At 34.7% G+C, this 26,666-nt stretch overlaps 3 protein-coding genes across 3 annotated transcripts in view; 2 read left to right on the forward strand and 1 right to left on the reverse strand.

Moving 5' to 3' along the window:
* The first annotated feature begins 7,578 nt into the window (after positions 1-7,578).
* Positions 7,579-9,018, forward strand: LOC102802042 (ankyrin repeat domain-containing protein 61-like). The gene has a single exon (XM_006813137.2). It carries the CDS (start codon positions 7,579-7,581, stop codon positions 9,016-9,018), a length of 1,440 nt encoding a protein of 479 aa, XP_006813200.2.
* A 2,416-nt stretch (positions 9,019-11,434) lies between these two features.
* LOC100376807 (dynein regulatory complex subunit 10-like) lies at positions 11,435-16,431 on the reverse strand. Its single transcript, XM_002732051.3, has 4 exons — positions 15,267-16,431; positions 12,954-13,187; positions 12,423-12,494; positions 11,435-11,989 (listed from the first exon to the last, which is right to left on the reverse strand). Exons 1-4 carry the CDS (start codon positions 16,209-16,211, stop codon positions 11,702-11,704), a joined length of 1,539 nt encoding a protein of 512 aa, XP_002732097.1. The 5' UTR covers positions 16,212-16,431; the 3' UTR covers positions 11,435-11,701.
* Positions 16,432-16,774: 343 nt separating this feature from the next.
* The window catches only part of LOC102801923 (two pore channel protein 1-like), a 111,154-nt gene continuing 101,262 nt past the window's right edge, over positions 16,775-26,666 (forward strand). Inside the window, exons 1-8 of the mRNA XM_006813136.3 lie at positions 16,775-16,850; positions 18,140-18,423; positions 21,679-21,792; positions 22,295-22,425; positions 23,184-23,272; positions 23,454-23,547; positions 23,974-24,073; positions 25,636-25,752. Coding sequence (XP_006813199.2) covers positions 16,793-16,850; positions 18,140-18,423; positions 21,679-21,792; positions 22,295-22,425; positions 23,184-23,272; positions 23,454-23,547; positions 23,974-24,073; positions 25,636-25,752 — 987 coding nt within the window. The 5' untranslated portion in view covers positions 16,775-16,792. The remainder of the gene's footprint in view (positions 16,851-18,139; positions 18,424-21,678; positions 21,793-22,294; positions 22,426-23,183; positions 23,273-23,453; positions 23,548-23,973; positions 24,074-25,635; positions 25,753-26,666) is intronic.

Consider the following 26,666-nt stretch of genomic DNA (forward strand, 5'->3'; position numbering starts at 1 on the left):
TAATATTGGATATGGGATGAAAGTATCCCTGGGTAATGTTGGATATGGGTTGAAAGTATCCCTGGATAATGTTGAATATGGGATTAAAGTATCCCTGGGTAATGTTGAATATGGGATTAAAGTATCCCTGGGTAATGTTGGATATGGGATGAAAGTATCCCTGGGTAATGTTGGATATGGGTTGAAAGTATCCCTGGATAATGTTGAATATGGGATTAAAGTATCCCTGGGTAATGTTGAATATGGGATTAAAGTGTCCCTGGGTAATGTTGAATATGGGATTAAAGTATCCCTGGGTAATGTTGGATATGGGTTGAAAGTATCCCTGGGTAATGTTGGATATGGGATGAAAGTATCCCTGGGTAATGTTGGATATGGGTTGAAAGTATCCCTGGGTAATGTTGGATATGGGATGAAAGTATCCCTGGGTAATGTTGGATATGGGTTGAAAGTATCCCTGGATAATGTTGAATATGGGATTAAAGTATCCCTGGGTAATGTTGGATATGGGATGAAAGTATCCCTGGGTAATGTTGAATATGGGATTAAAGTATCCCTGGGTAATGTTGGATATGGGTTGAAAGTATCCCTGGGTAATGTTGGATATGGGATGAAAGTATCCCTGGGTAATGTTGGATATGGGTTGAAAGTATCCCTGGATAATGTTGAATATGGGATTAAAGTATCCCTGGGTAATGTTGGATATGGGATGAAAGTATCCCTGGGTAATGTTGGATATGGGTTGAAAGTATCCCTGGATAATGTTGAATATGGGATTAAAGTGTCCCTGGGTAATGTTGAATATGGGATTAAAGTATCCATGGGTAATGTTGGATATGGGTTGAAAGTATCCCTGGGTAATGTTGGATATGGGATGAAAGTATCCCTGGGTAATGTTGGATATGGGTTGAAAGTATCCCTGGGTAATGTTGGATATGGGATGAAAGTATCCCTGGGTAATGTTGGATATGGGTTGAAAGTATCCCTGGATAATGTTGAATATGGGATTAAAGTATCCCTGGGTAATGTTGGATATGGGTTGAAAGTATCCCTGGGTAATGTTGGATATGGGTTGAAAGTATCCCTGGGTAATGTTGAATATGGGATTAAAGTATCCCTGGGTAATGTTGGATATGGGTTGACAGTATCCCTGGGTAATGTAGGATATGGGATTAAAGTATCCCTGGGTAATGTTGGATATGGGATTAAAGTATCCCTGGGTAATGTTGGATATGGGTTGACAGTATCCCTGGGTAATGTAGGATATGGGATTAAAGTATCCCTGGGTAATGTTGGATATGGGATGAAAGTATCCCTGGGTAATGTTGGATATGGGTTGAAAGTATCCCTGGATAATGTTGAATATGGGATTAAAGTATCCCTGGGTAATGTTGAATATGGGATTAAAGTGTCCCTGGGTAATGTTGAATATGGGATTAAAGTATCCCTGGGTAATGTTGGATATGGGTTGAAAGTATCCCTGGGTAATGTTGGATATGGGTTGACAGTATCCCTGGGTAATGTAGGGTATGGGATTAAAGTATCCCTGGGTAATGTTGAATATGGGATTAAAGTGTCCCTGGGTAATGTTGGATATGGGTTGAAAGTATCCCTGGGTAATGTTGGATATGGGTTGAAAGTATCCCTGGGTAATGTTGGATATGGGTTGACAGTATCCCTGGGTAATGTAGGATATGGGATTAAAGTATCCCTGGGTAATGTTGAATATGGGATTAAAGTATCCCTGGGTAATGTTGGATATGGGATGAAAGTATCCCTGGGTAATGTCGAGGTATGGGTTGAAAGTATCCCTGGGTAATGTCGGGGTATGGGTTGAAAGTATCCATGGGTAATGTCGGGGTATGGGTTGAAAGTATCCATGGGTAATGTCGGGGTATGGGTTGAAAGTATCCCTGGGTAATGTCGGGTATGGGTTGCAAATATCAATGGGTAATGTCGGAGTATGGGTTTAAAATATATATGGGTAATGTCGAGGTATGGGTTGAAAATATTTATGGGTAATGTCGGGGTATGGGTTGAAAATACCAATGGATAATGTCGGGGTATGGGTTGAAAATATCAATGGGTAATGCCGGGGTATGTGTTGAAAATATCAATGGGTAATATAGGGGTATGGGTTGAAAATATTAATGGGTAATATAGGGGTATGTGTTGAAAATATCAATGGGTAATATAGGGGTATGGGTTGAAAATATCAATAGGTAATATAGGGGTATGGGTTGAAAATTTGAAAATATCAATGGGTATTATAGGGTATGTGTTGAAAATATCAATGGGTAATATAGGGGTATGGGTTGAAAATATCAATGGGTAATATAGGGGCATGGGTTGAAAATATCAATGGGTATTATAGGGGTATGTGTTGAAAATATCAATGGGTAATATAGGGGTATGTGTTGAAAATATCAATGGGTAATATAGGGGTATGGGTTGAAAATATCAATGGGTATTATAGGGGTATGGGTTGAAAATATCAATGGGTAATATAACGGTATGGGTTGAAAATATCAATGGGTAATATAGGGGTATGGGTTGAAAATATCAATGGGTAATATAGGGGTATGGGTTGAAAATATTAATGGGTAATATAGGGGTATGTGTTGAAAATATCAATGGGTAATATAGGGGTATGGGTTGAAAATATCAATAGGTAATATAGGGGTATGGGTTGAAAATTTGAAAATATCAATGGGTATTATAGGGGTATGTGTTGAAAATATCAATGGGTAATATAGGGGTATGGGTTGAAAATATCAATGGGTAATATAGGGGCATGGGTTGAAAATATCAATGGGTATTATAGGGGTATGTGTTGAAAATATCAATGGGTAATATAGGGGTATGGGTTGAAAATATCAATGGGTAATATAGGGGTATGGGTTGAAAATATCAATGGGTAATATAGGGGTATGGGTTGAAAATATCAATGGGTAATATAGGGGTATGGGTTGAAAATATCAATGGGTAATATATGGGTATGTGTTGAAAATATCAATGGGTAATATAGGGGTATGGGTTGAAAATATCAATAGGTAATATATGGGTATGTGTTGAAAATATCAATGGGTAATATATGGGTATGTGTTGAAAATATCAATGGGTAATATATGGGTATGTGTTGAAAATATCAATGGGTATTATAAGGGTATGGGTTGAAAATATCAATGGGTAATATAGGGGTATGGGTTGAAAATATCAATTGGTAATATAACGGTATGGGTTGAAAATGTCAATGGGTAATATAGGGGTATGGGTTGAAAATATCAATGGGTAATATATGGGTATGTGTTGAAAATATCAATGGGTGATATAGGGGTATGGGTTGAAAATATCAATGGGTAATATATGGGTATGTGTTGAAAGTATCAATGGGTAATATAGGGGTATGGGTTGAAAATATCAATGGGTAATATAACGGTATGGGTTGAAAATATCAATTGGTAATATAGGAGTATGGATAGAAAATATCAATGGGTAATATATGGGTATGTGTTGAAAATATCAATGGGTAATATAGGGGTATGGGTTGAAAATATCAATGGGTAATATAACGATATGGGTTGAAAATGTCAATTGGTAATATAGGAGTATGGGTTGAAAATATCAATGGGTAATATATGGGTATGGGTTGAAAATATCAATTGGTAATGTCGGGGTATGGGTTGAAAATATCAATGGGTAATATAACGGTATGTGTTGAAAATATCAATTGGTAATATAGGGGTATGTGTTGAAAATATCACTGGTTAATATAGGGGTATGTGTTGAAAATATCAATGGGTAATATAGGGGTATGGGTTGAAAATATCAATGGGTATTATAACGATATGGGTTGAAAATATCAATGGGTAATATAGGGGTATGTGTTGAAAATATCAATTGGTAATATAACGGTATGGGTTGAAAATATCAATTGGTAATATAACGGTATGGGTTGAAAATATCAATTGGTAATATAGGGGTATGTGTTGAAAATATCAATTGGTAATATAACGGTATGGGTTGAAAATATCAATTGGTAATATAGGGGTATGGGTTGAAAATATCAATGGGTAATATAGGAGTATGGGTTGAAAATATCAATTGGTAATATAACGGTATGGGTTGAAAATATCAATGGGTAATATAACGGTATGGGTTGAAAATATCAATTGGTAATATAGGGGTATGGGTTGAAAATATCAATGGGTAATATAACGGTATGGGTTGAAAATATCAATTGGTAATATAACGGTATGGGTTGAAAATATCACTGGGTAATATAGGGGTATGTGTTGAAAATATCAATGGGTAATATAGGGGTATGGGTTGAAAATATCAATGGGTAATATAGGGGTATGGGTTGAAAATATCAATTGGTAATATAGGAGTATGGGTTGAAAATATCAATGGGTAATATAACGGTATGGGTTGAAAATATCAATTGGTAATGCCGGGGTGTGTGTTGAAAATATCAATGGGTAATATAGGGGTATGGGTTGAAAATATCAATGGGTAATATAGGGGTATGGGTTGAAAATATCAATGGGTAATATAACGGTATGGTTGAAAATATCAATTGGTAATATAGGAGTATGGGTTGAAAATATCAATGGGTAATATATGGGTATGGGTTGAAAATATCAATTGGTAATGTCGGGGTATGTGTTGAAAATATCAATTGGTAATATAACGGTATGGTTGAAAATATCAATTGGTAATATAGGGGTATGGGTTGAAAATATTAATTGGTAATGTCGGGGTATGTGTTGAAAATATCAATTGGTAATATAACGGTATGGGTTGAAAATATCAATTGGTAATATAACAGTATGTGTTGAAAATATCAATTGGTAATATAGGGGTATGTGTTGAAAATATCACTGGTTAATATAGGGGTATGGGTTGAAAATATCAATGGGTAATATAACGGTATGTGTTGAAAATATCACTGGGTAATATAGGGGTATGTGTTGAAAATATCAATGGGTAATATATGGGTATGGGTTGAAAATATCAATGGGTAATATAGGGGTATGGGTTGAAAATATCAATTGGTATTATAGGAGTATGTGTTGAAAATATCAATGGGTAATAGTTGTAAATATTCCTTGGGAATGTACTGTGTTGGTTGAAAGCATTCCTGTAGGATTTGGGTTGAAAGTATCCATGGGTAATGTAAGGTATTGATTGCAAATAATCCTGGGTAATGTACTGTGTGGGTTGAAAGCATTCATGTTACTGAAATACATGTGTCATTATACATTTAAACGGGGCCTTGGCGTGTTTTTTCTTCTTTATTTACATAATACGATAATACGAGCCCAAATATCCAAGTGATGTTTATAGAATATATAATTAGCTTGATTTGTAGACCACTACCATCTAAACTTTGAATTTCAGCCACGAGGTCCCTAAGGTTTTTACAGTGCTTACAAACTTCAAATTGTACTATAAAAGTGTAGCTTCTTATTTGGGTTGAAGGGAATCAGATGTTTGCCTTTTATTACTTAATTAAAGAGCTCCAGGCATGGACTGAGTGAAAGAAAATATTCCCAGGATTAACATGAATCATAACATTACACCTCGTGTATTTGTTAATTTTGCATATGTTTGGAATTTCATTATGTTTGTAATCTCGTCTTTCGATGATTGTTTGAAATGCGTATCGACCGTGTCCCGGTAATAATTTGTTTGGACTAATGACTCAGTGAATTTATAATATTTTCTGGAATCTAACATTTTGTTTTTTTGGCGTAATTTCATCCGATGAATTTGCGGCAAGTAATCACAATTTAAAGTTTAGCTGTAGTTTTCAAAGCTATGGTTGTGGTGGCAACATCGCTTTTTAAAAAATAGGATTTTGCAATAAATGTTAGACTAAGTACATCATGAATTATATCAATGATGGTTAGTTGTTATTGGATGAAGACGATAGACATGATAAGAAAATGTGTCTTGTGGTATTGCCGCCAACAATACGATGAGAATCTTCCTCGTGTATATTTAAACATGGTCTTTTTTAGCTCCATGATTTAAAACTGTCATCGTTCATTTCACAAAAAGGCAAGCCGACGATTTTGCGCCACACACGTTCGTAACTTGCGCCAACAACAACAAAATGTGTGAGTGCAGTCAAGTTGTTTGAAATTGTTTTATATGTTTAAATATGTGTTTACTATTTACTGATATTTCAGTTTTTCAGGTCATGACATCCCCTTGCGGATCAATAAAACTTTAAACAAGTACCAGAAACTCAATACTGAATACAATGAAACTAGGATTTTAATTTAAGCAGATAGTGACACGCCCCGTTTTGCCTATTCTGTGGGGCAAAACTAAAATGCCACTGCTGCGATGGAGAGTCATGACTCGGAGTGTTCATATAAGATGGTTCTGATAGGATAGTTTTCTCTTTCTATAATTTTTCATCGCTTTTTGACCAAATGGACATAATTTTTTATTACCCATAAGTCTAAGTAATCGTAATATGCCGTCGACGTCCTTACCCTTGACATTTCACTACATCTTATTCTGAAGAGTTCTTATTTTTGTTAGAGATATTTATAGAGATATGCGTATTAATCGTTATTTGCTACTCGAACGTTGCCATTGTGAATGTCAAGTTTTTTCAACAAATTTATTGAGTGCAATTCGAGTTTTTACAATTAATCAATAATAACAAACAATTGTTTCTGTGGTTATTTTTTAAAACTATGGGTGTGTTACATTATACATGTTGTAGTATTTTTGTAAGAATAGAACGAATAACTCACAAATTAGTTATCATTTACCACGAATTTGATAGCGTTGTGCCCAGTTGAAGCAAAATCGAGTAAACTAGAGCTTGTAATTGTTTAGTGATGGTTAAAATATCTCCGAGTCTGAGTGACGTCATAATACTGTATATAGGGTTTCAGTACTCAACTTACACAGGCTACGAACGCCAATGTTACGTAATGGGTCACATGACTGTACTTGCGATGGGAATGTTTGTAAACATTTTTTCCTATCAAAGTGTAATGTTACTCGTGAAGAACCGTTGCTCGAAGTGTCTAGTTATTTTGACAATTTTATGTGCACCATTTATTTATTGGTCGTAGTAGCTCTTAAATTTCGAGGTTCTGAATAAAATTTAAATTTGGTTGCACACATCCATCCATACATGGGAACGGGTAAGAGTGCAATCCCAAAGAATCATTGGAATTTGAAGGCCGAGTTTTTCACGGTCATCGAGTACGATTCATACTGGTCGTCTGTCCCATAATAAATTGCATGGCAATCGTTTCGAGCAAGACTTGTGGTCATTCGTCGAACCCCGACGCACCTTCCGAGGATGATCGAACATCATTTGGAGCATTCGTAACGTTGGTAATGTGTTCGAATTCTGGAGCACATATGTGCGGTGGAATGCAATAGGGAAAACATCGAATATACCCCATTCGAAGCCATTGTCGTTGCGACTGTGTTGAAAGTAGCAGCCTCATCCAGAGCTCGTAGTCAGTGTGAACATTTCATCAAACATTGTGGTTCCAAGTCATGGGAAACGGCCAGTCAAAAGTTCGCAGAAACGTCAAAATGTACATTGACCCAGGAACTGAACATCTGACTAAAGGAGACAGTATAAAACTCAAAGTCATTGAAAATGGAGAATCGAAAGTGATCATCAACGAAGTTCAAATACATACTAAACCACATCTTAAGACGGACGAAATGCAGGCTAGAGGAGATAGTATGAAACTTCTACACCATGCCATTGTGACGGGCGATTTGGAGGACTGCGAGAGGTATTTGAAAGAGGGCGTTCCGGTGAACGATCCATTAAATCTTGGCTATCGAATCATATATAAAGGAAACAACAAATTCCGGGACAACGGAACACGGGCGCTGCATTGTGCCGTTATTTACAGGCGACCAGATTTCGTCGATCTGTTGCTGAAATACGGTGCTGATCCAAACATCGAGGATAATTTGGGACGAAGACCCGTGCATCTGGCGATTATTTATTGGCCTCGGGGTGCCGCAGTTTTTGACATTCCTGATGAGACCACGAACAATACTGTCGGGCTTGAAGAGAAGAAGTATTGCAGTTACATGAACAATCTGCAGAAAAAGTGTGCTAAGATGCTAGAAAGTTTGATAGTTCATGGAGCTGACGTAAATTTTCCGATGCAGAGTGAGTTTTCTCCTTTGCATTTAGCCGCTTATTACAACACTACTGGGTGCATATCAACGTTGGTCAAATACGGAGCTGATCTCGATGCATGTGTGAAAAGACCAGACTACGCCACGCCTGGTATCTTAGCATCTCTGAGCGCGCATCCTGCTGTTTTACGGGCACTCATCGACTGTGGTTGCGATATTTCTGCCACATTAAACGGGCAAAATTTATTACACGTGGCTGCTAGTAATGGAAAGCACTTAAACAACGCTGCTGACTGTGTGCGCATTCTGTTGAAATGTGGATTCGGTGTTGATGACAAAGATGAAGACGGAATGACAGCCTTGCATTACGCCGCACGCAACGCAAACGCCAAAGCTATCGATTTGTTACTTGACCACGGCGCTAATGCAGATATCGTCAACGATCGCGGCAACACAGCAATCTTCGAGGCATTCGACAACCCGTGTAGCTTTTATCAACTAACAGTACATACGTTTCTCCGGTTGATCATGGAAACGCTGAATCCCAACTTGCGCCAGGGTCACCTCCCAAAAGCGTTTACTGTGTCAGATAGCAGAATGAAGGCGACGCCAATCAAAATGTATCTAATGGACAAATCAAAAGACCCAGCTTCTCTACAGATGTCCTGTAGGAACGTGATCAGAAGACACCTGGCCAGAACCACGTCAGCCGAAGTGTCATCTCAGATGGTGACACAGTTACCTCTTCCACAACGCATTATACGTTTCATTGCTGAGAATGGCAAGCAAATTCAAGAAACGCTCGATCACTTGTTGGATTATTCAAAGCTCAGAAATCAATCAACAACGACAAGCCTGAGAGTCAACTGCTAATTTTACTGAATATTCCTTTCTGCTTGGGCACAGCTTACGTATTTAGTTTGATGCATGGTCATATCAAGATTTTTTTTAGTTTAATTTTTTGTAGTTTAGTTTAGTTTAGTTAGTTTTATTTTGTTTTCGTGAGGATATTTTAATTTCAGTGACATTGTTAATGCACGTTATTATGGAAGTTTGAATGGTTTTCTCAAGTTCATCAAACTCGTAATCAGTGCCAATATACGCATTTATAGCAGATACGCTTGACCTTTGACATATACATTTTGAAATCTTCTTACGACTATTTATTTCCGGTATGATTTAACATTATTGTGCTTTTACCTCCGACTGAGTCGGTGTTAACTGTGTTTGTAAAAACAAAAATAATGTATCAAAGACTAAATTTCAGATTTTTAATCGTATAATTGTGGGTTGTCTGTTCCCTGGCAACAGAAATTATAATAACGTTTCTGAAATAACGATGAAAATTGATGTCAAGGATCTAATATCATGGAACTGAAATAAATTTCCTGGTATGCGAGACGAACACATTTTTTTATCAAATTTAATCATCGTAGACAATTATGTATATTACTTATTAGTTCAGTAATTTATTTATTTAACATCATAAACGATACGATACGCCGAAAGGTAAACACCTTTCGGCGTATCGTATCGTTTATGATTTTAGTTATTCTCTCATATGAGTGCGCTCAGCGGTAAGCCCCAATCGGTAGGTTGAATATCAATAATGAAATATGCGTGAAGGAATATTAACAAAACAGGTTTCTACATTCTCATTTTTTTTTAAAGAAATGTAAATATTGCTGTAATTATAATTGAAATATTAAATATCAGTATTCAATACAGTACAATGCAGTCATTTGTCACAGTACTAATCACCGGACCACGGTTACTAAAAAAGATTTTTTTTAGTAACCATGACCGTAGGAAGTACTTTAGGATTGGTTGGAGATTTAAAGTTTTAACATTTTCAACTTTGGTGAGTTCCACTGTAGCCTTGGTTTGTGTAGAAAGTATATAGTTATGTGATATTTACTTGCATGCTATCTGTATCTACACGCGATGATCAAGCACAAACCGCCGTCGTTTTAGTATTCCGCAGATTCAACTTATGGCGCCCTCTATGATCACAAACTTATATTACCTTTACCTGGTAAATAAGTAACAAGTTAGTGCAATAGTTGTAGGTCATGTGTGTAGGTGATTGTACACTCAACATATTAAAGAAGCTGTATTGTAAGATATATTTGGTTTGTAGAATACTAACATATATACTGAATACCAATTATGCAACAATTACAGTATATGCAAGATATCATGGTCAAAAATTGCTATTAAACAACATAACATTGTCAAGCATTTTTGTAGATTCCGCTGATTGAATTTTTAGCATCAACAAGTCCATTAAATAGCATGTGAAACTGATGTCTCCCTGATGATGCATACCTAAATATTCAACATTTGATAAGAAGCATGTTAGGAATTTGTTTGATGAACAACCAATTCTAAAGTAGTCCTATCCCTTCTTCTCTAAATTTATACATGTTTTAGAAGATTTCATAGAATTTGTTGCCACTGCGTCCAAGTGAACATGAACTTTACATACTTTCTATGCTAGTTGTGTTGAGCATGTTTTAAAATCAGGATTTGAAACAAGCGATGCATGTCAAGAAATAAATCAGTCAGGTACTAACATGCATAACTTGCGAACACTGATTCCAATTCATGACGTAATAACTGCCGATTAAAATTCATGGCTCATTTTACTACATTATATAAAATAAGTTTAACAGATAATACAGTTTTAAAATAATCTGATCTGTAGTCTCAAGATTACAAATTATCTTTAATCTTTTCACTACTGTAAAACATTTTTTTAGCTACCATGTTATTATTTAAGCTAATCTGTAATTACACTAATTCAAGATTTAGATAATTTAAAATGAAGTATACCCTCATAATAAAATTGTTTACACTTCAGCTAAATTAGGATTATGATTAATATTTCTTGCATTTAGCCGAATTTGCCATAATGACATGTAGCTTTTTATAGTATAGTGAGATATACCAGTCACTGATCAAACTGTGACATCCTACTGTGGTTAAGTTTGTGGTTAGAGATGAACAGGTAATTTTAAGTAAAAACAAAGAATAGCATTACAGTGGCAATTATTGTTGGGTCAATTTTATCTCCCAGTCAATAGGTAGGTGTGTTTTCCACAGCATTTCACAATGCATGCAATGCTCTTCTCTGGAGATATTCAGATTCAGATATATTTATTTTTGGCAAAAGATGTGATTTCTTTTCTTTACTTTACTTTTTTCTTTCACATCACACCACACCAGCAAACAATGATTGAATTCAGAAAATTTGTTATTTTTTAGAAATGAGGTAAAAACTAGAAAATACAATACAAAAATCACTTATCTTTATTGACAATGCAAATGTATATTTGTACATAGAAATCAATTTTTAGCTGTCTGAAAATTCCAATAAAACCTTATATATAAGTATATTTAGTTTCACATTGTGAGATTCAAGTCTAAACAAAACACTAATTGTGCTTTTCATTTCATTGTTATGAACATTATTAACGTTCAAAAATTGTCACAGTCAATGAAACCTTAATAAACAGGCACAACTTAAACATCCTTCCAAACTTTTTCTTCCTGTCTACTTCTTCTTCTTTTTTCCACTCTTTCCTTTACCCTTCTTCCCTTTCTTTTTCTTTCCTTTGAGTTGTTTGCGACACCTGAATGACCTCCAGAATGACTGGATGACAGTAGCAGCTTTTATCATCATCTGTAATTCTCTCTCTTCCCGTTCTTTCTTTTCCTGAGCGATGCGACGCTCTTCCACTATTGTCTTATACTCTTCTTCCAGAGTTTTGAATCTTTCCTCTAGTTCATTAAGTTGTGCTTTCTCTTCAGTGTAAACAGCATCCACTTCCTCATATTCGTCCTATCAAAGAAAGATGCAAATTCAAATTTCACTACAGAAAATAAAATTGAGTTGACAACACACAGAAATTTGCAGCTCTATGGAATATAGAGTATACAAATTGATTGTTTAATCTTACAAAGGTTAGGATATATAGACGATAATAGATAAAAAGCTTAGTTCCTAGTAGTCAATAGTGCACATCCATCAGAATGAGTGAAAGATACAATACACCAATCACCAATGTGTAAGACCTGCTTATCTAGTAGTGAATATCCTTAGTAATCAATTCAACTGTCAATCACATAAAACTCATGAATATAAAGTAGTTTTAAATATGAATACCCAAACAATGCGAAACAGTGACACAAGCATTATTTTCATGACATTTGATTTCATTATGCCAAAAAAATATCCTTTATAGTTTAGTTGGAAATACATTGATAAAACATACCTGCCGTTCTCCCATATCAGCATCATACTTCTGTATCCAGTTCTCAACTTCTGTTTCAACTTTATATTTACGCTATGAAACAAACATGGTGCACTTTGTTAAACAACAAGTTTAACCCTGTTACATTGTCATTTTCAAGACAGTGCCCTCCTTCCCATAAATGAGTGCAATGGATTACAATAACAAAAATACAGTAAGAGTAGATATTCTGATTATTGAATGCTCAGTGTATCAAGCCAATCAGTGCTAACAATAACTTTTCAATTGTCGCTGGTGAAAATTAGTGTTTGACTCATAAACACAAATGCTATCAAACTATTATTTTGGTCTCTAAACAAACGTGAATTTGCAAAAATATTTCTGAAAGAGTGGTTCACATAAGAATATTTGTCTTTATAAACAACTTGCTAATATGAGACTGCCTTAAACTTGAAGTGGTCATACGTTGGTGGTGGTCACACATGGTGGTGGTCACTGTAATGTAGTAGTTATTACAAACAAACATATGTACAAATATAAATGACCTTTTACCTTTCTTAATGTTAATTCGGTTTCTCGATGTTCAGCAATCATATTTGCCAGCTGTGTGCGTAATCCTGACAGATCTGTTTGCAGTCTTTGTTGTTTGCCTTCAGAGTTCCTCAGGTCAGCTTGCTGCTGTTTATCAGCTTCAGATTTAGTTCTACGGATGTGTTCTTCTGAGAATTTCTCAATTTGATGAAGATCAGCTTTCAGGCGACGAATCACATCATTTCTCTTAGAGATCTGTCAACAGATAAATGATAATGAAAAGTTAATTTATTTTCAATTATTTATAAACTAAAATAACTGGTTGTTCACCTTAGCATGCACATTGTATTAAACCATGCCTACGGTTACATGTATATATAAAGAAGGATGGCCGCTGGAATTTCAGTATGCAAATCGCTCAATTGTGGTACATTGATACATGTTGCTCTGCAAAATATGCATGTACACAAATAAATCAATGTAAAAGTTATGTGTTAAAGCATCGGAAACACACCTTGTATAGCTTTTATAAAATGTAAAATAACACATACTTCCTTGGAGATGTGCACACACAAAGAGATACTAGGGGTTACATGGGTCGTAAACTTGTATGGTTCACATTTTTAAGCAGCAGTGGAGTAGAATGTTGTCTTGGAGGGTGAAGTCATGAATGAAGTTATGATAAGGGAAGATGAAATGGTGTTCACTCACTGTCGTTAAAAAAGACGACCCAAGCAACTTATTGCCCACCATTGGCCGAGATTCAATCATTGGTGGGTTTGACTTGCCTGGTTGACACAGTTGTGGTCATGTGAACTACATCACACAGTCATATCATGAAGTCAAAGACTGGCAAAAGAACACTTTGGGGGGGGGGATTATTTAGTGATCAGGCAGAATTTTATGATCCTGCTAAGAGTTTGAAAATCTAACTATGAAATATTTTTTCAGATAAAACAAAAATCCAGACTTTGCCAGTTAAACTTGGCTCAAACAAGTCATGTAAAAACAAATATTGGGGCAGTCAATTTGAAAACTCGCTAGCAAATTGGATAACTGCTTTGTTTTTGACAAAACTATTGGCTTTCGAATATCGCTGGCGCCGTCTGTTTGTCACGCTCACTCTGGAAGAATCTATATAACAGTATATTGGGGATAGTCTTACAGTTGGTTGGCAATTTCGCATTTAAATATGCCAGGGAAAGTGTTCTATGTTCTTAGTGTAAAGTGAGGTGTTTGGATACAAGGGATTACCCACACAAAAACAACGAATGAGGTCGATTTTTTTAGCCGTTGGCTTTTATTGTTACCCTGATTATCTCCCTGGTTTGAAGGAAACTGTTTTCAACTTGTCTCTTTATTTAGTTTCAAGCAGTGTTCATGATGGCTACCCCATACTGTATAGTAAATATCGGTAGATTATTGTTGTTCATCATCTTATCGCTTGTACGCCAGCTGGCTGTGGCCATTCTCAGGCTGACCAGGGAAACTACTTTTTACATTATCACGCCTCTTGTAACAAAGAAAATCAATTTTCAAGGGAATCCAGGCTACATAAAAACATTTTATATCTCCTAATACAATATAGACTCGCCCAGAGTGAACGCTACCACAAGTTGGCGCCAGCGAGATTCGAAAGCCAACTGTTTAGTCAAAATCAAAGCAGTTAGCCAATTCGCTAGTGAGTTGGCAAATCAGCTGCCCCAATACTTCTGAGACTCACTGTAACACTGATTGAAATGATAACATCTGTGTACTAAATAAACAAACTGGGCAGGCAATGCAAATTGCATTTCCCAAGTGCACTAGTGCAATCCTGGGGATTGCGGAGCCAAGCTTTAATAAAAATAGCACTGATGTAATATTTTAGTGACACATGTGTCAGATCTGTAATTTACACATACTCATTTATATACCAGGTTATTACATGAATACCACAAATACTGCTAACCAATTTTTACCAATTTCAGACAGGGGGACTTTTATGAAATGTCAACACAAACACCCTACAAAATTAAATAGCAAACATGTCTCTCAAGTTCCAAAATTTTAACAGTTTAAATTAAAATATAAATCAAGCAAGGATAGCGTCAACTCAAAATTCCACTTCCCACATCCTAACATTTTAGAGGGATTCTCATTTTAGTATAAGGAAGGGTCTCGTTTGTGATAAAGATGCAACAAACAAATAAAACCCTAGACCTTTCCATAGGGACTTACATCAGTATTGAGGTTGTTGGAGGGTGTCTGTGACGGTGCCTGATCAGTGTGTTTTTATAAAATATTATCATCATTTACATCAAACATAAAGCAATATGCATTATTGAAACCCACCTCTTCATCTTTTTCATCATTGGCACTTTCCAGTTCACCTTCTAATTTCTTTATCACCTCTGAATTCTTCTTTTCTCTTACAGTTATCTCTTTAAGGTAGTCATCTTTTTTGGTTTCTTCGTGTGGTGTGGTTAGTAGTTTTTCAAATATTATCTCCCGAAGCTCATTCAAGTAACCTATCACTGCATTAGATTCGATATCTCGTGCCTGTCTTTCGGCCCTTACAGCATTCACTGCTGCAGGATTCGAACTGAACAGTCTCAGGATATTTTTACAGGCAAACCCAATGTGTTGTTTGAGTATTTCTATGTTTCTAGCTTTCTCAGCTTCGGCTTCAGGGTCGACAGTCTCTGATGGGGCGTCACTGGCAGCACTGCTTCTGCCACTAAGGCCTGCACTACTTCTGTAGCTGTTCGGGGTACCCCTTCTGCTCCCAGGTGGTTCAACTGTTGGTAATTCGCCTTCCGCGGGGACGGAATGGTGTGACGCTGGCGTCGTTCGACGACTTATCTGAGTTGCTGAACGTTTGGAAGATTTTGACGTTGGTCTTTCTGGCTCAGACGGAGCAACCAACTGTTGGTATGCCTTCTGTAACTCAGCATACTCCTCGATAGCTGTTACAAGCTCTCCACCAAGCACAACGTTGAAACGATCAAGATTTTCAGCTACGAAGGGCAAAAGAGTCACTACCTCGACCCGTTTTATGCTCTCCTCGTAAGCAGCTAAAATTCTCTGTGATTCGATCGTTGTCAGTTTCTTCCTCGACGGGTCCAACACACGGAGAGCGTCATGTTTTTTCTGTTTAGGCTCTCGCCTAATTTTAGGTAGCCCGGCAGCAGGTCCAGCGGTGGGGTAAATTACCGCTTCCATTTTGTCCTTAGCCGTGCCGTCAACACGTACCTTTTCAAGAAGGTGCAGCGTTTCCCTGACAGCGAAATCGGTCATGGTTCTGGTTGGTTCGCCTTTTTCAAAGTCCGCCTAGCAACGCAGTGTCAAAACAGTGCTAACAGAGTCTTATATGGTAAAAACCACGCCTGTTGTCACCGCCTCAAATGCCCATAGAGCGTGAAGAGGCTTTCTTATGATCAAAGAGACATGATAACGACTAAAAATAAATTAACAGTCAATAGAAAATCAACCGTGCTTATCTTCGTGCATTATAATGGCCGTCTCTTGCGTTGCTAAGAAGTTGTTGTGTTTGACGGACAACGCACCCATGAACCAATTGTCACCATACAACCATGAAAAAAAAGAAACCCAATTACTTTTACGCAAAACTGGGAAACCCATATAACCTAAACAATGAAAGAATATAGTTCTTTTATTATGCTTCGGTGTATGGGGAGCAATGGCATCAGTACGATATTAAACTTTTGACACGATACCTTTTTGTGCGGAATAATACGAACTTCCAATTAAAAGCAAAATGGCTGATGTTGTTGCTAGGCATGATGTCAATCCACGACCCCTGCCAAATCTCGAACAACCTGGCAAACAAGTCGAGACTTCGCGAGAAAAAAACAATCATGGCGGAACGGGAGGATATAGGTAGTCCATTACTGGAACAAACTCTGACAAGTGATGGTAATTTGTTTTATTTAATTTCTATACTATTCACTGACAATCGGTTAAAACTAAAAAATTGAAACATCACATTGATCTCCCGCTGATTATAACAGTAGTTTTGTCAATGGCAGTTTGGAGGAGGGACCGGGTCATGTAAATAAATGTCTACACATCATAGATAAGATGAAATGAGATAAGGCTTTATAGAATATTTTATTTGACTTGAAATAATGGAAGAAATTTATTGCCAAAAACGAACAAAGTAACAAACACTGTGACAGAGAACAATAATAAAGAAAACCAGAAACACATTTAACAATTAGCATAAATTTCTAAGATTTTATGAATAAAGACTTCTAGACTGTGAAACTATATTTTGAACTCATCAGTTTCTTAAACATCATCTGTTTGAGATTGTTCTAAAAAAATGGCACCTAGCAGATTCTATCAAGATTGCAGATTGCAATCTAAGAAAGCAAAGAAACTTAGAAGTATCAAAAACTCCACACCCTGGTAGGGAGAACCCTATCCCCCCCCCGACTTGGTGGCGCAGCTGAATTACAGTGCTCCCTCTTGCAGTTTTTTCACTTTGAATTCTGAAATTTATACATTTTATAAAGATGTTATTTGAAGGCTTTAACATATATAGAAAAATATATAGACAGGAAAACTTGAGAAGAGGTGTTCATCCAACAAATCTCTTGACTTGCTTCTTATTAAATTTTGATTAATAAAGTAGGTCGCATCAGGGAGACAACAGTTTCGCATGCCATTTAATGGACTTGTTGATGCCCTAACTTGATGAAAATATCAGGGAAAATAAACCCAATTTTCACAGTCAAATGATTCTCTTGTGTATGAACACCTGAGTACACAAATAACATAGAACACTTTCCTAGGGTTTTTAAAACCAAAATCGTCATCCAACACAGGAGCCAATCAGTGATGTCCTTAAAGTGAGATCACGAATCCAGTTTCAAATTTCCTAAGTGTTCTATTAAAGTGCTTTGTGTAATTAGGTGTTTGTCGGCAAGATATTTTTCCACACCAACTGTATAATGTAAGATTGGCACTTAATTAAAAGTTTGTTTGTCATGAAAATCCAATGATTTATATTATGATTTATGAAATCATAATTTATTATTGATTCCTATGAAATTTGTTGCAAAATTGGCAGTGCACACATTTTTGCAAAAAAAATATTTTTTTTAAATGATTCAAAAGAGTGTGATAAATTTGTGTCCCTATTTGTCTTGGTTGACTGAGTGTGAACAATGTTAATCTGAAATATTCTCTACGTTTGCTAGACTCTACTCGAAGTTTGATAAATGTCAGACGCTATGTACAGCAAACTTCAACTGAGCAGCGAAAAGTTTGGGAGTTGAACTACAGAGAAGCTGCCATTTACTTACAAGAAGGTCAAAATAATGAAAAGTTTCGAACCCATCCAAAGAATCAGAATGCTGTGCCTGCTTACCTTATTGTACATAATGTCTGGTACAATATATTAGACTTGGCAGTTTCACTGTTATTGTTGATGCTGGCATTATGTGAACATCCAGCAGTAAAGCCTTTCAGACTTGATGAGATAGTAAGTAACACACGTCACTACATCACTAAGTTATCAAAATAGTAGTTACATCGAGTGTTTGGTATCAGTACTATCGTTACATGGTTTTGGTATCAGTACAGTCATTACTGGTACATTGATTTAGACTCAGTGATCACAATCTAGAGATTGAACTAGGGAGAAGGAACAAGCCAAAAATTTTGTTAGATGAAAGAACATGTAAAAGATGTAACATAAATTCTCTTGATGATGAGAAGCAGTTTATCCTTTAATGTCCTTCCTTTAAAAGTGAAAGGAAAAGATTTTTTGAAGAATGTGATCTCAAGTCTAATTTACCAGATATTTTTCTTGAGGTAATGAAAAATGCAAAAGCCCTTTCACTATACCTTAAAGATACTATCTATAAATCACCTGCAAAAATAGTGAAGTTTTTATTTTGATATTTCTTTAGTCTTTATCTTTTAAGTTCTCCTCTGATGATTTAGTTGTGTAATAAAGTTATTATTATTAATGTTGATATCTGTACAGTAGTTACGGTACATTGTTTTTGGTATCTGTACAGTAGTTACATTGTTTTTGGTATCTGTACAGTAGTTACATTGTTTTTGCATCTGTACAGTAGTTACATTGTTTTTGGTATCTATACAGTAGTTACAGTACATTGTTTTTGGTATCTGTACAGTAGTTACATTTTTTTTGGTATCTATACAGTTGTTACATTGTTTTTGGTATCTGTGCAGTAGTTACATTTTTTTTGGTATCTATACAGTAGTTACGGTACATTGTTTTTGGTATCAGTACAGTAGTTACATTGTTTTTGGTATCTGTACAGTAGTTACATTGTTTTTGGTATCTGTACAGTAGTTACATTGTTTTTGGTATCTATACAGTAGTTACATTGTTTTTGGTATCTGTGCAGTAGTTACATTGTTTTTGGTATCTGTGCAGTAGTTACATTGTTTTTGGTATCTATACAGTAGTTACATTGTTTTTGGTATCTATACAGTAGTTACACTGTTTTTGGTATCAGTACAGTAGTTACATTGTTTTTGGTATCTGTACAGTAGTTACATTGATTTTGGTATTAGTACAGTAGTTACATTGTTTTTGGTATCTATACAGTAATTACGGTACATTGTTTTTGGTATCTGTACAGTAGTTACATTGTTTTTGGTATCTGTGCAGTAGTTACATTGTTTTTGGTATCTATACAGTAGTTACATTGTTTTTGGTATCTATACAGTAGTTACATTGTTTTTGGTATCAGTACAGTAGTTACATTATTTTTGGTATCTGTACAGTAGTTACATTGATTTTGGTATTAGTACAGTAGTTACATTGTTTTTGGTATCTATACAGTAGTTACGGTACATTGTTTTTGGTATCAGTACAGTAGTTACATTGTTTTTGGTATCTGTACAGTAGTTACATTGTTTTTGGTATCTATACAGTAGTTACATTGTTTTTGGTATCTGTACAGTAGTTACATTGTTTTTGGTATCTGTGCAGTAGTTACATTGTTTTTGGTATCTATACAGTAGTTACGGTACATTGTTTTTGGTATCTGTACAGTAGTTACATTGTTTTTGGTATCTGTACAGTAGTTACATTGTTTTTGGTATCTGTGCAGTAGTTACATTGTTTTTGGTATCTGTACAGTAGTTATATTGTTTTTGGTATCTGTACAGTAGTTATATTGTTTTTGGTATCTGTACAGTGGTTACATTGTTTTTGGTATCTGTACAGTAGTTACATTGTTTTTTGGTATCTGTACAGTAGTTACATTGTTTTTGGTATCTATACAGTAGTTACATTGTTTTTGGTATCTATACAGTAGTTACATTGTTTTTGGTATCTGTGCAGTAGTTACATTGTTTTTGGTATCTGTGCAGTAGTTACATTGTTTTTGGTATCTATACAGTAGTTACACTGTTTTTGGTATCTTTACAGTAGTTACATTGTTTTTGGTATCTGTGCAGTAGTTACATTGTTTTTGGTATCTATACAGTAGTTACGGTACATTGTTTTTGGTATCTGTACAGTAGTTACATTGTTTTTGGTATCTGTACAGTAGTTACATTGTTTTTGGTATCTATACAGTAGTTACATTGTTTTTGGTATCTGTAAAGTAGTTACATTGTTTTTGGTATCTGTACAGTAGTTACATTGTTTTTGGTATCTATACAGTAGTTACATTGTTTTTGGTATCAGTACAGTAGTTACATTGTTTTTGGTATCTGTACAGTAGTTACATTGTTTTTGGTATCTGTACAGTAGTTACATTGTTTTTGGTATCTGTGCAGTAGTTACATTGTTTTTGGTATCTGTGCAGTAGTTACATTGTTTTTGGTATCTGTACAGTAGTTACATTGTTTTTGGTATCTATACAGTAGTTACATTGTTTTTGGTATCTATACAGTAGTTACATTGTTTTTGGTATCTGTGCAGTAGTTACATTGTTTTTGGTATCTGTACAGTAGTTACATTGTTTTTGGTATCTGTACTGTAGTTACATTGTTTTTGGTATCTGTGCAGTAGTTACATTGTTTTTTGTATCTGTACAGTAGTTACATTGTTTTTGGTATCTGTACAGTAGTTACATTGTTTTTGGTATCTGTGCAGTAATTACATTGTTTTTGGTATGTATACAGTAGTTACATTGTTTTTGGTATCTGTGCAGTAGTTACATTGTTTTTGGTATCTGTACAGTAGTTACATTGTTTTTGGTATCTGTACAGTAGTTACATTGTTTTTGGTATCTGTGCGGTAGTTACATTGTTTTTGGTATGTGTACAGTAGTTACATTGTTTTTGGTATCTGTACAGTAGTTACATTGTTTTTGGTATCTATACAGTAGTTACATTGTTTTTGGTATCTATACAGTAGTTACATTGTTTTTGGTATCAGTACAGTAGTTACATTGTTTTTGGTATCTGTACAGTAGTTACATTGTTTTTGGTATCAGTACAGTAGTTACATTGTTTTTTGGTATCTGTACAGTAGTTACATTGTTTTTGGTATCTATACAGTAGTTACATTGTTTTTGGTATCAGTACAGTAGTTACATTGTTTTTGGTATCTGTACCGTAGTTACATTGTTTTTGGTATCAGTACAGTAGTTACATTGTTTTTGGTATCAGTACACTAGTTACATTGTTTGTTTTGTAATAGTACATTTTTTACATTGTGTGTTTTCTATCATATAAAGAATATAACAAAATCAAAATTTATACCTACCCTATATTATTTATTTTATTTTGCTTTATGTTATATCAGGTACATGGATCCTTAGAATTATTTGCACTCACTATAATAGGTTTGCAGCTTGGGATGAAGATGAGATGGCTTGGATTGAAAATATTTGTTACACATAAACGGACTGCGATTAAGGTCAGAACTCATTTTGGTTGGAAACCTTTATCTCTGAATCTCTGATCAGAGCTTTTAAACTCAGTTACAAACCTTCAAACTCTCTTCAGAGCTGTGAGGTATATATGTTCAGGTGATACCTCAAATGATGCTTTGTTTTAAATATGATAGCCTTAGATTTAAGAATGAAATTTTGGAAAAAAATCAACTAGATTTGAAATAGCATTAGAAGGAGTACCCTGTTAGCTAAATTGTTCATTATTGTCATTTAAAATGAGGTTGAATCGGCTTCATTTTTGAGATTAGTTGAGTGAAACATGACCTAATCCTGTTGTTATATGTAAACTATGAACAGTTTATTTTATATTTTAATATGAACCAGAAAAAAACAATGATGTTTCTGGTGATTGCTTGCATCTGTAAAAAAAGTGTGAGTTTTTTTGTCATAATGAAAGAAAAAGTAAATATTAAAAAATGCTAATGAATCAATTTTAACCTAAAGTGATTGCTTTGTTTTTTACAGTCTCTAACATTGATAGTAATGTATGCTGAAGCTATTGTAGTTTTAATACGACAAACGAATCACTTCCGTGTCACCAGAGCTCTCAGACCTATATTTCTCATTGATACTCATTATTGTGGAGGAGTTAGAAGGTATGTCAATATTATTCTATTTTTTTGGCAAAAGGTTGTAATAGTGAAAAAACATTACTGATTCCAATTATTCTAAAGTTGCCAGGGTAGATGAAACATCCTCGTTTTGTTGCCACAAAGCACTGCTCTGACATTAAAATAATACAGATGGGTGCAAGCAATTTTGTTCAAAGTAAAAAATCTGTTGTTGGTTAATTAAAATATAGTAAACTTCTAAACAAGTCTTTTTTCATTGGTGGATGCTCACAAATTGAAACAATGTAGCCGCTGTGTAACGTCATGTTTTTCAACATGAGAAGGCATGATTGAATGCATGATCAGAAAATTGCCCAAGTGATTGAAAGGACACCCTCTTGTGGCCAGTATTTCCATTTCATTTGTTTTTAATCAATACTTTATCTCTACCATATTTGTTTTATTAGCAGCGCATTCCCAACAGAAGTGCATATAAACCAAAAATTGCATTTGTTGTATACTGAATTATTAAAAATTATCTACTTTGATCAGTGAAATACTGCTTTAATTTACAAAGTACATGTTTAGAACAGAATCAGAAAATTTCCTTGTTTGGAATCTGGTCAAACCCTGGTGGCAGCCATGTTTGTTTTTATATATGCGTTTCCTCATATGATAGGATGAAAATACCCCGTAAAATACCGCCAAATTACGGCACGCTGTAACTTACGGCATTACGACGAGAGATGTAAATTAATACATGTTATCTCCAGTATTAATAATTTCTAAATATTGTATTTCAGGGTTATGAGGCAAATCTTCCAATCCCTACCACCAATTTTAGACATGTTGGTGCTGTTACTGTTTATTATGCTATTATTTGCCATTTTAGGTAAGACAAATATTTACACTAAGAGGAAAATGAAAATATGAATAGAATAAAATACTTTATTATCACCTCAAAGAAAATTTGACCGTACTTTTTTGGTATATTATAAGATTTTGATTTGTACATGAAAACTGAAAATAGGAATACATTTGTGAATACAATTTTAACATTTTCTTTTTTTCAGCTTTCTATTTGTTTCAAGCAGATTCAATCAATTATCAGTTTGACAACTTTGAAGAAAGTTTTGTTAATCTCTTTGTACTACTCACTACTGCCAAGTAAGTAAAAGACGTTGTAGGTCAGCTATCACTACTGTATTATTGTGTGCAATTCTCATGGTGGATTTCACTTATTAATTGCTCAACTTCCTGTTAAGTAAGACAATAGATTGTTGCAATATCAAGTAAGGGCGATAATTTTGCTATTGTTCATGTAAAGTGAGATGCATCATGGGAGAGCTATTTGTCCTTCAGACCAAACGAAAAAAGTGCTTTTATTATAACATGTATTCATATTATTGTGTTATTGAAGAAAACAACATATAATTTTCAATACTATCAAAGCCTCCTCAACTTTTGGGTTAATTCATTAAAAGTCTAAAAGCAATAAAAAGTAATTCTTTTGGTCACTGGAATTCCCAAATTATTTTGGACTATTTTCCAAGCTCATGATAAAATTCTTATTTTAGACATTTTTTTTTTCAGCTTTCCAGATGTTATGATGCCTGCTTATCACAAAAATCGTTTTTATTCGTTATTCTTCATTATCTATTTGGTATTAGAGCTTTATTTCCTAATGAACTTGGTAAGTTTGAATATTTAGATAGAGATGTTTGGGAAGGTTGGAAATCTTTTGCCTGCAAAAACACCTTAAATTTATTTATGAGTCACAGTCACACAATCTAGTGCAGATAAAAGTTTCTGAAATGTAGAAGAAGATTTCAATCTTACTTGATGTCTAGAGTTTTTATTTATGTTTTTAAAGTTGCTGAAGCCTTATCAAGATTACAATATGAAAATGTGAATGGAAATTGTGTAAATGGAAAAATTACGTTTTGTCAATGAGCTGTTGTTATCATCAGTTGTTATACTTTAGTTCAGTTCTTTAAAAATGACTAATTTCCCAATACTAATTTTTTTTTTTATTTATACTTTTTTTACCCAAATTAATGTTAAAAAAAGTTCAGCAAAATTGATATATTACTTTTGTGTTGCATTCGCCATCATGGATATTCAGAAATTCTTAGATATTTTCAGCTGGCACCACTAAGCATTCTGATTGGTTACTGGCTTGACCTATCAAATGATGTGGTTTCAAATCAACTTGTGTATGAAAACATTGTTTGTGCGTGACTGAAAATAAGTTGAATTTTACTTGCATTTCATAACAAACCAACAAATTGATATTTCATACTTCATTATAATCATAAATGAGTAATATTCATCATTGATAATAACTCAAAAACTTGTAATAATAATATGAGGTTATTACGAGGATACTTCAAAGTATACATGAAGACAGTACAGCGAAAGTATCGGCTGACGAGCAGCAGAGGTCGATGTGATGGCGCACTGTCTGAGTGCATACTTTGAGGTATCCTCGTAATAACCTTATTGTTGTACATCTCTTCCTTCATGGGAATGCCGAAATCCAAAAAGTTTAGAACAGAATCAGCAAACTTCTTTGTATGGAGTTCAGTCAAACCCTGGTGGCAGCCATGTTTGTTTTTATTATTTTAGAATGCTTACGCACATAATCATTCCATATTTGGAGTTCGCATTTCCTAATATAGTAGGATGAAAATACCCGAAAAATACCGCAAAATTACTGCACGCTGTAACTTATGGCGTTACAGTGACAGATGTATAATAGTAATTGTTATTGAATCAAATCCTTGTTTGGATCTTAATAAAGTTGAACAGTGAATAAAGCAGCAACAAAAAAAACCCTTACATACTTAAAAAAATAATGAAAGATAATAATTACATAAATTAAATCACTTTTTGGAACCTTTTTTTTAGAACTAACTGTAGGTCTTTCACTCTTACCTAATGCCTAAATTAGAATACTAATGACAATTATTCTTCATAAAAAATGTGATGAAAGATTTCTCTGGGCAATATTTTTAGCCAGCATCCCCCAAAAAACTTGACTCTTCCTTCAATATATGGCCTAGGACGGTGTAATGAGCAAATATGGTAGATTATTTCCTGTAATTTAGTCAATTTTTTTTCCCATAATTCGGGGCCAAGCAGACAAAATATATTACTTGTATTATCATTCTGTCATGAAGTAGTTTTTATTGATTTACTCTTAGAAAATCTTGAAAAACTACTTCTTATTTTTGCAACAATTTTCTCTTTTAGCTTCTTGCTGTTGTTTATGAAACTTTCACAGGAATTGAAAAAGAAAAGTTCCGTCAGTTATTATTACATAAATACAAAGGTGCCTCTTGTGCGTTTAAACTACTTTGTAGTACTAAGGTAAGGATACACTATTTGTATTGATGACATTAATGGCTGACATGACCACCCATTAATGGAATATGACCACAGTAATTCATGGGTGAATACTTTGTATTTTTGTAGGACAGGATAGGGATAGGGATGTGATCAAATAGGGATAACAAACAAACTAAAACAATTAAGAATAAAATGATCAATACTTGAAAAAATAGAAGGAAACATACTCCTGTTGCTCAAGCTTTGTAGGTTGAGGGCATAAATAAAAAAAAAGCAATGAAGAAATTTTCCCTAGTGATTATAGTAAAAAAAAGTAATCTTGTTGCAGTTACACAGGATACAAAATTGATTGCCACTCTTGATTCCATTGTATTTGCCTTTTTAATTGGAAGCTTGTGGGCAGAAACTTTAAATTATTTATGTTTGTTCTGCAAAAATAGAAACTGTGTAGTGATGTAAAAGCTGTATTGCCTTCAACTCTTTGAACTATTTCCACAAATGTGAATGGAATAATGAATTTATCAACTTTGAAAATTTTTTTTGTTGAATTATTAGTTTTGTTGGTTTTCTTTTTAATAAACATCTTGAGGTTTTCAAGGTAAAATAGAATTGCCCACTGTGCCATGTAGGGCTCATACCACTAATTGAATTTCCATAGACGACATGAACATGCCAGTAATCAGGCACATGAAAAAAACTAACATGTTGGCCAGCTCAAACTCTTACAAATCTCCGGTAAACAAGACACACCTACTGTATTTGGATTGCACCTAGAGAAATCACTGGAAAAACACCAAGATTAGAACATCCAAATACACACAGAATAAACCCACAGGTACACAGACGCTAAGTAGTAAACAAAAGATCACATGTTGGTCTCACCTTTGACCCAGGTGATTACGCCCTCAAACAGGGAGCACCTGAGAAAAAATATT

This window comes from Saccoglossus kowalevskii, chromosome 16 (assembly GCF_978046115.1).
Source record: "Saccoglossus kowalevskii chromosome 16, keSacKowa6.1, whole genome shotgun sequence".
NCBI classification, from domain to species: domain Eukaryota; kingdom Metazoa; phylum Hemichordata; class Enteropneusta; family Harrimaniidae; genus Saccoglossus; species Saccoglossus kowalevskii.

Bases quoted from the DNA above. Each gene is read 5' to 3' on its own strand.
- LOC102802042 (XM_006813137.2), top strand. From the start codon at position 7,579: ATGTACATTGACCCAGGAACTGAACATCTGACTAAAGGAGACAGTATA.
- LOC100376807 (XM_002732051.3), bottom strand. From the start codon at position 16,211: ATGACCGATTTCGCTGTCAGGGAAACGCTGCACCTTCTTGAAAAGGTA. The intron at 12,495-12,953 runs GTAAAAGGTCAT...TTTGTTTCATAG, and splicing joins CCGAATTAACATTAAGAAAG to CGTAAATATAAAGTTGAAAC. The intron at 11,990-12,422 runs GTATGTTTTATC...TTTCTTTGATAG, and splicing joins CTGATATGGGAGAACGGCAG to GACGAATATGAGGAAGTGGA.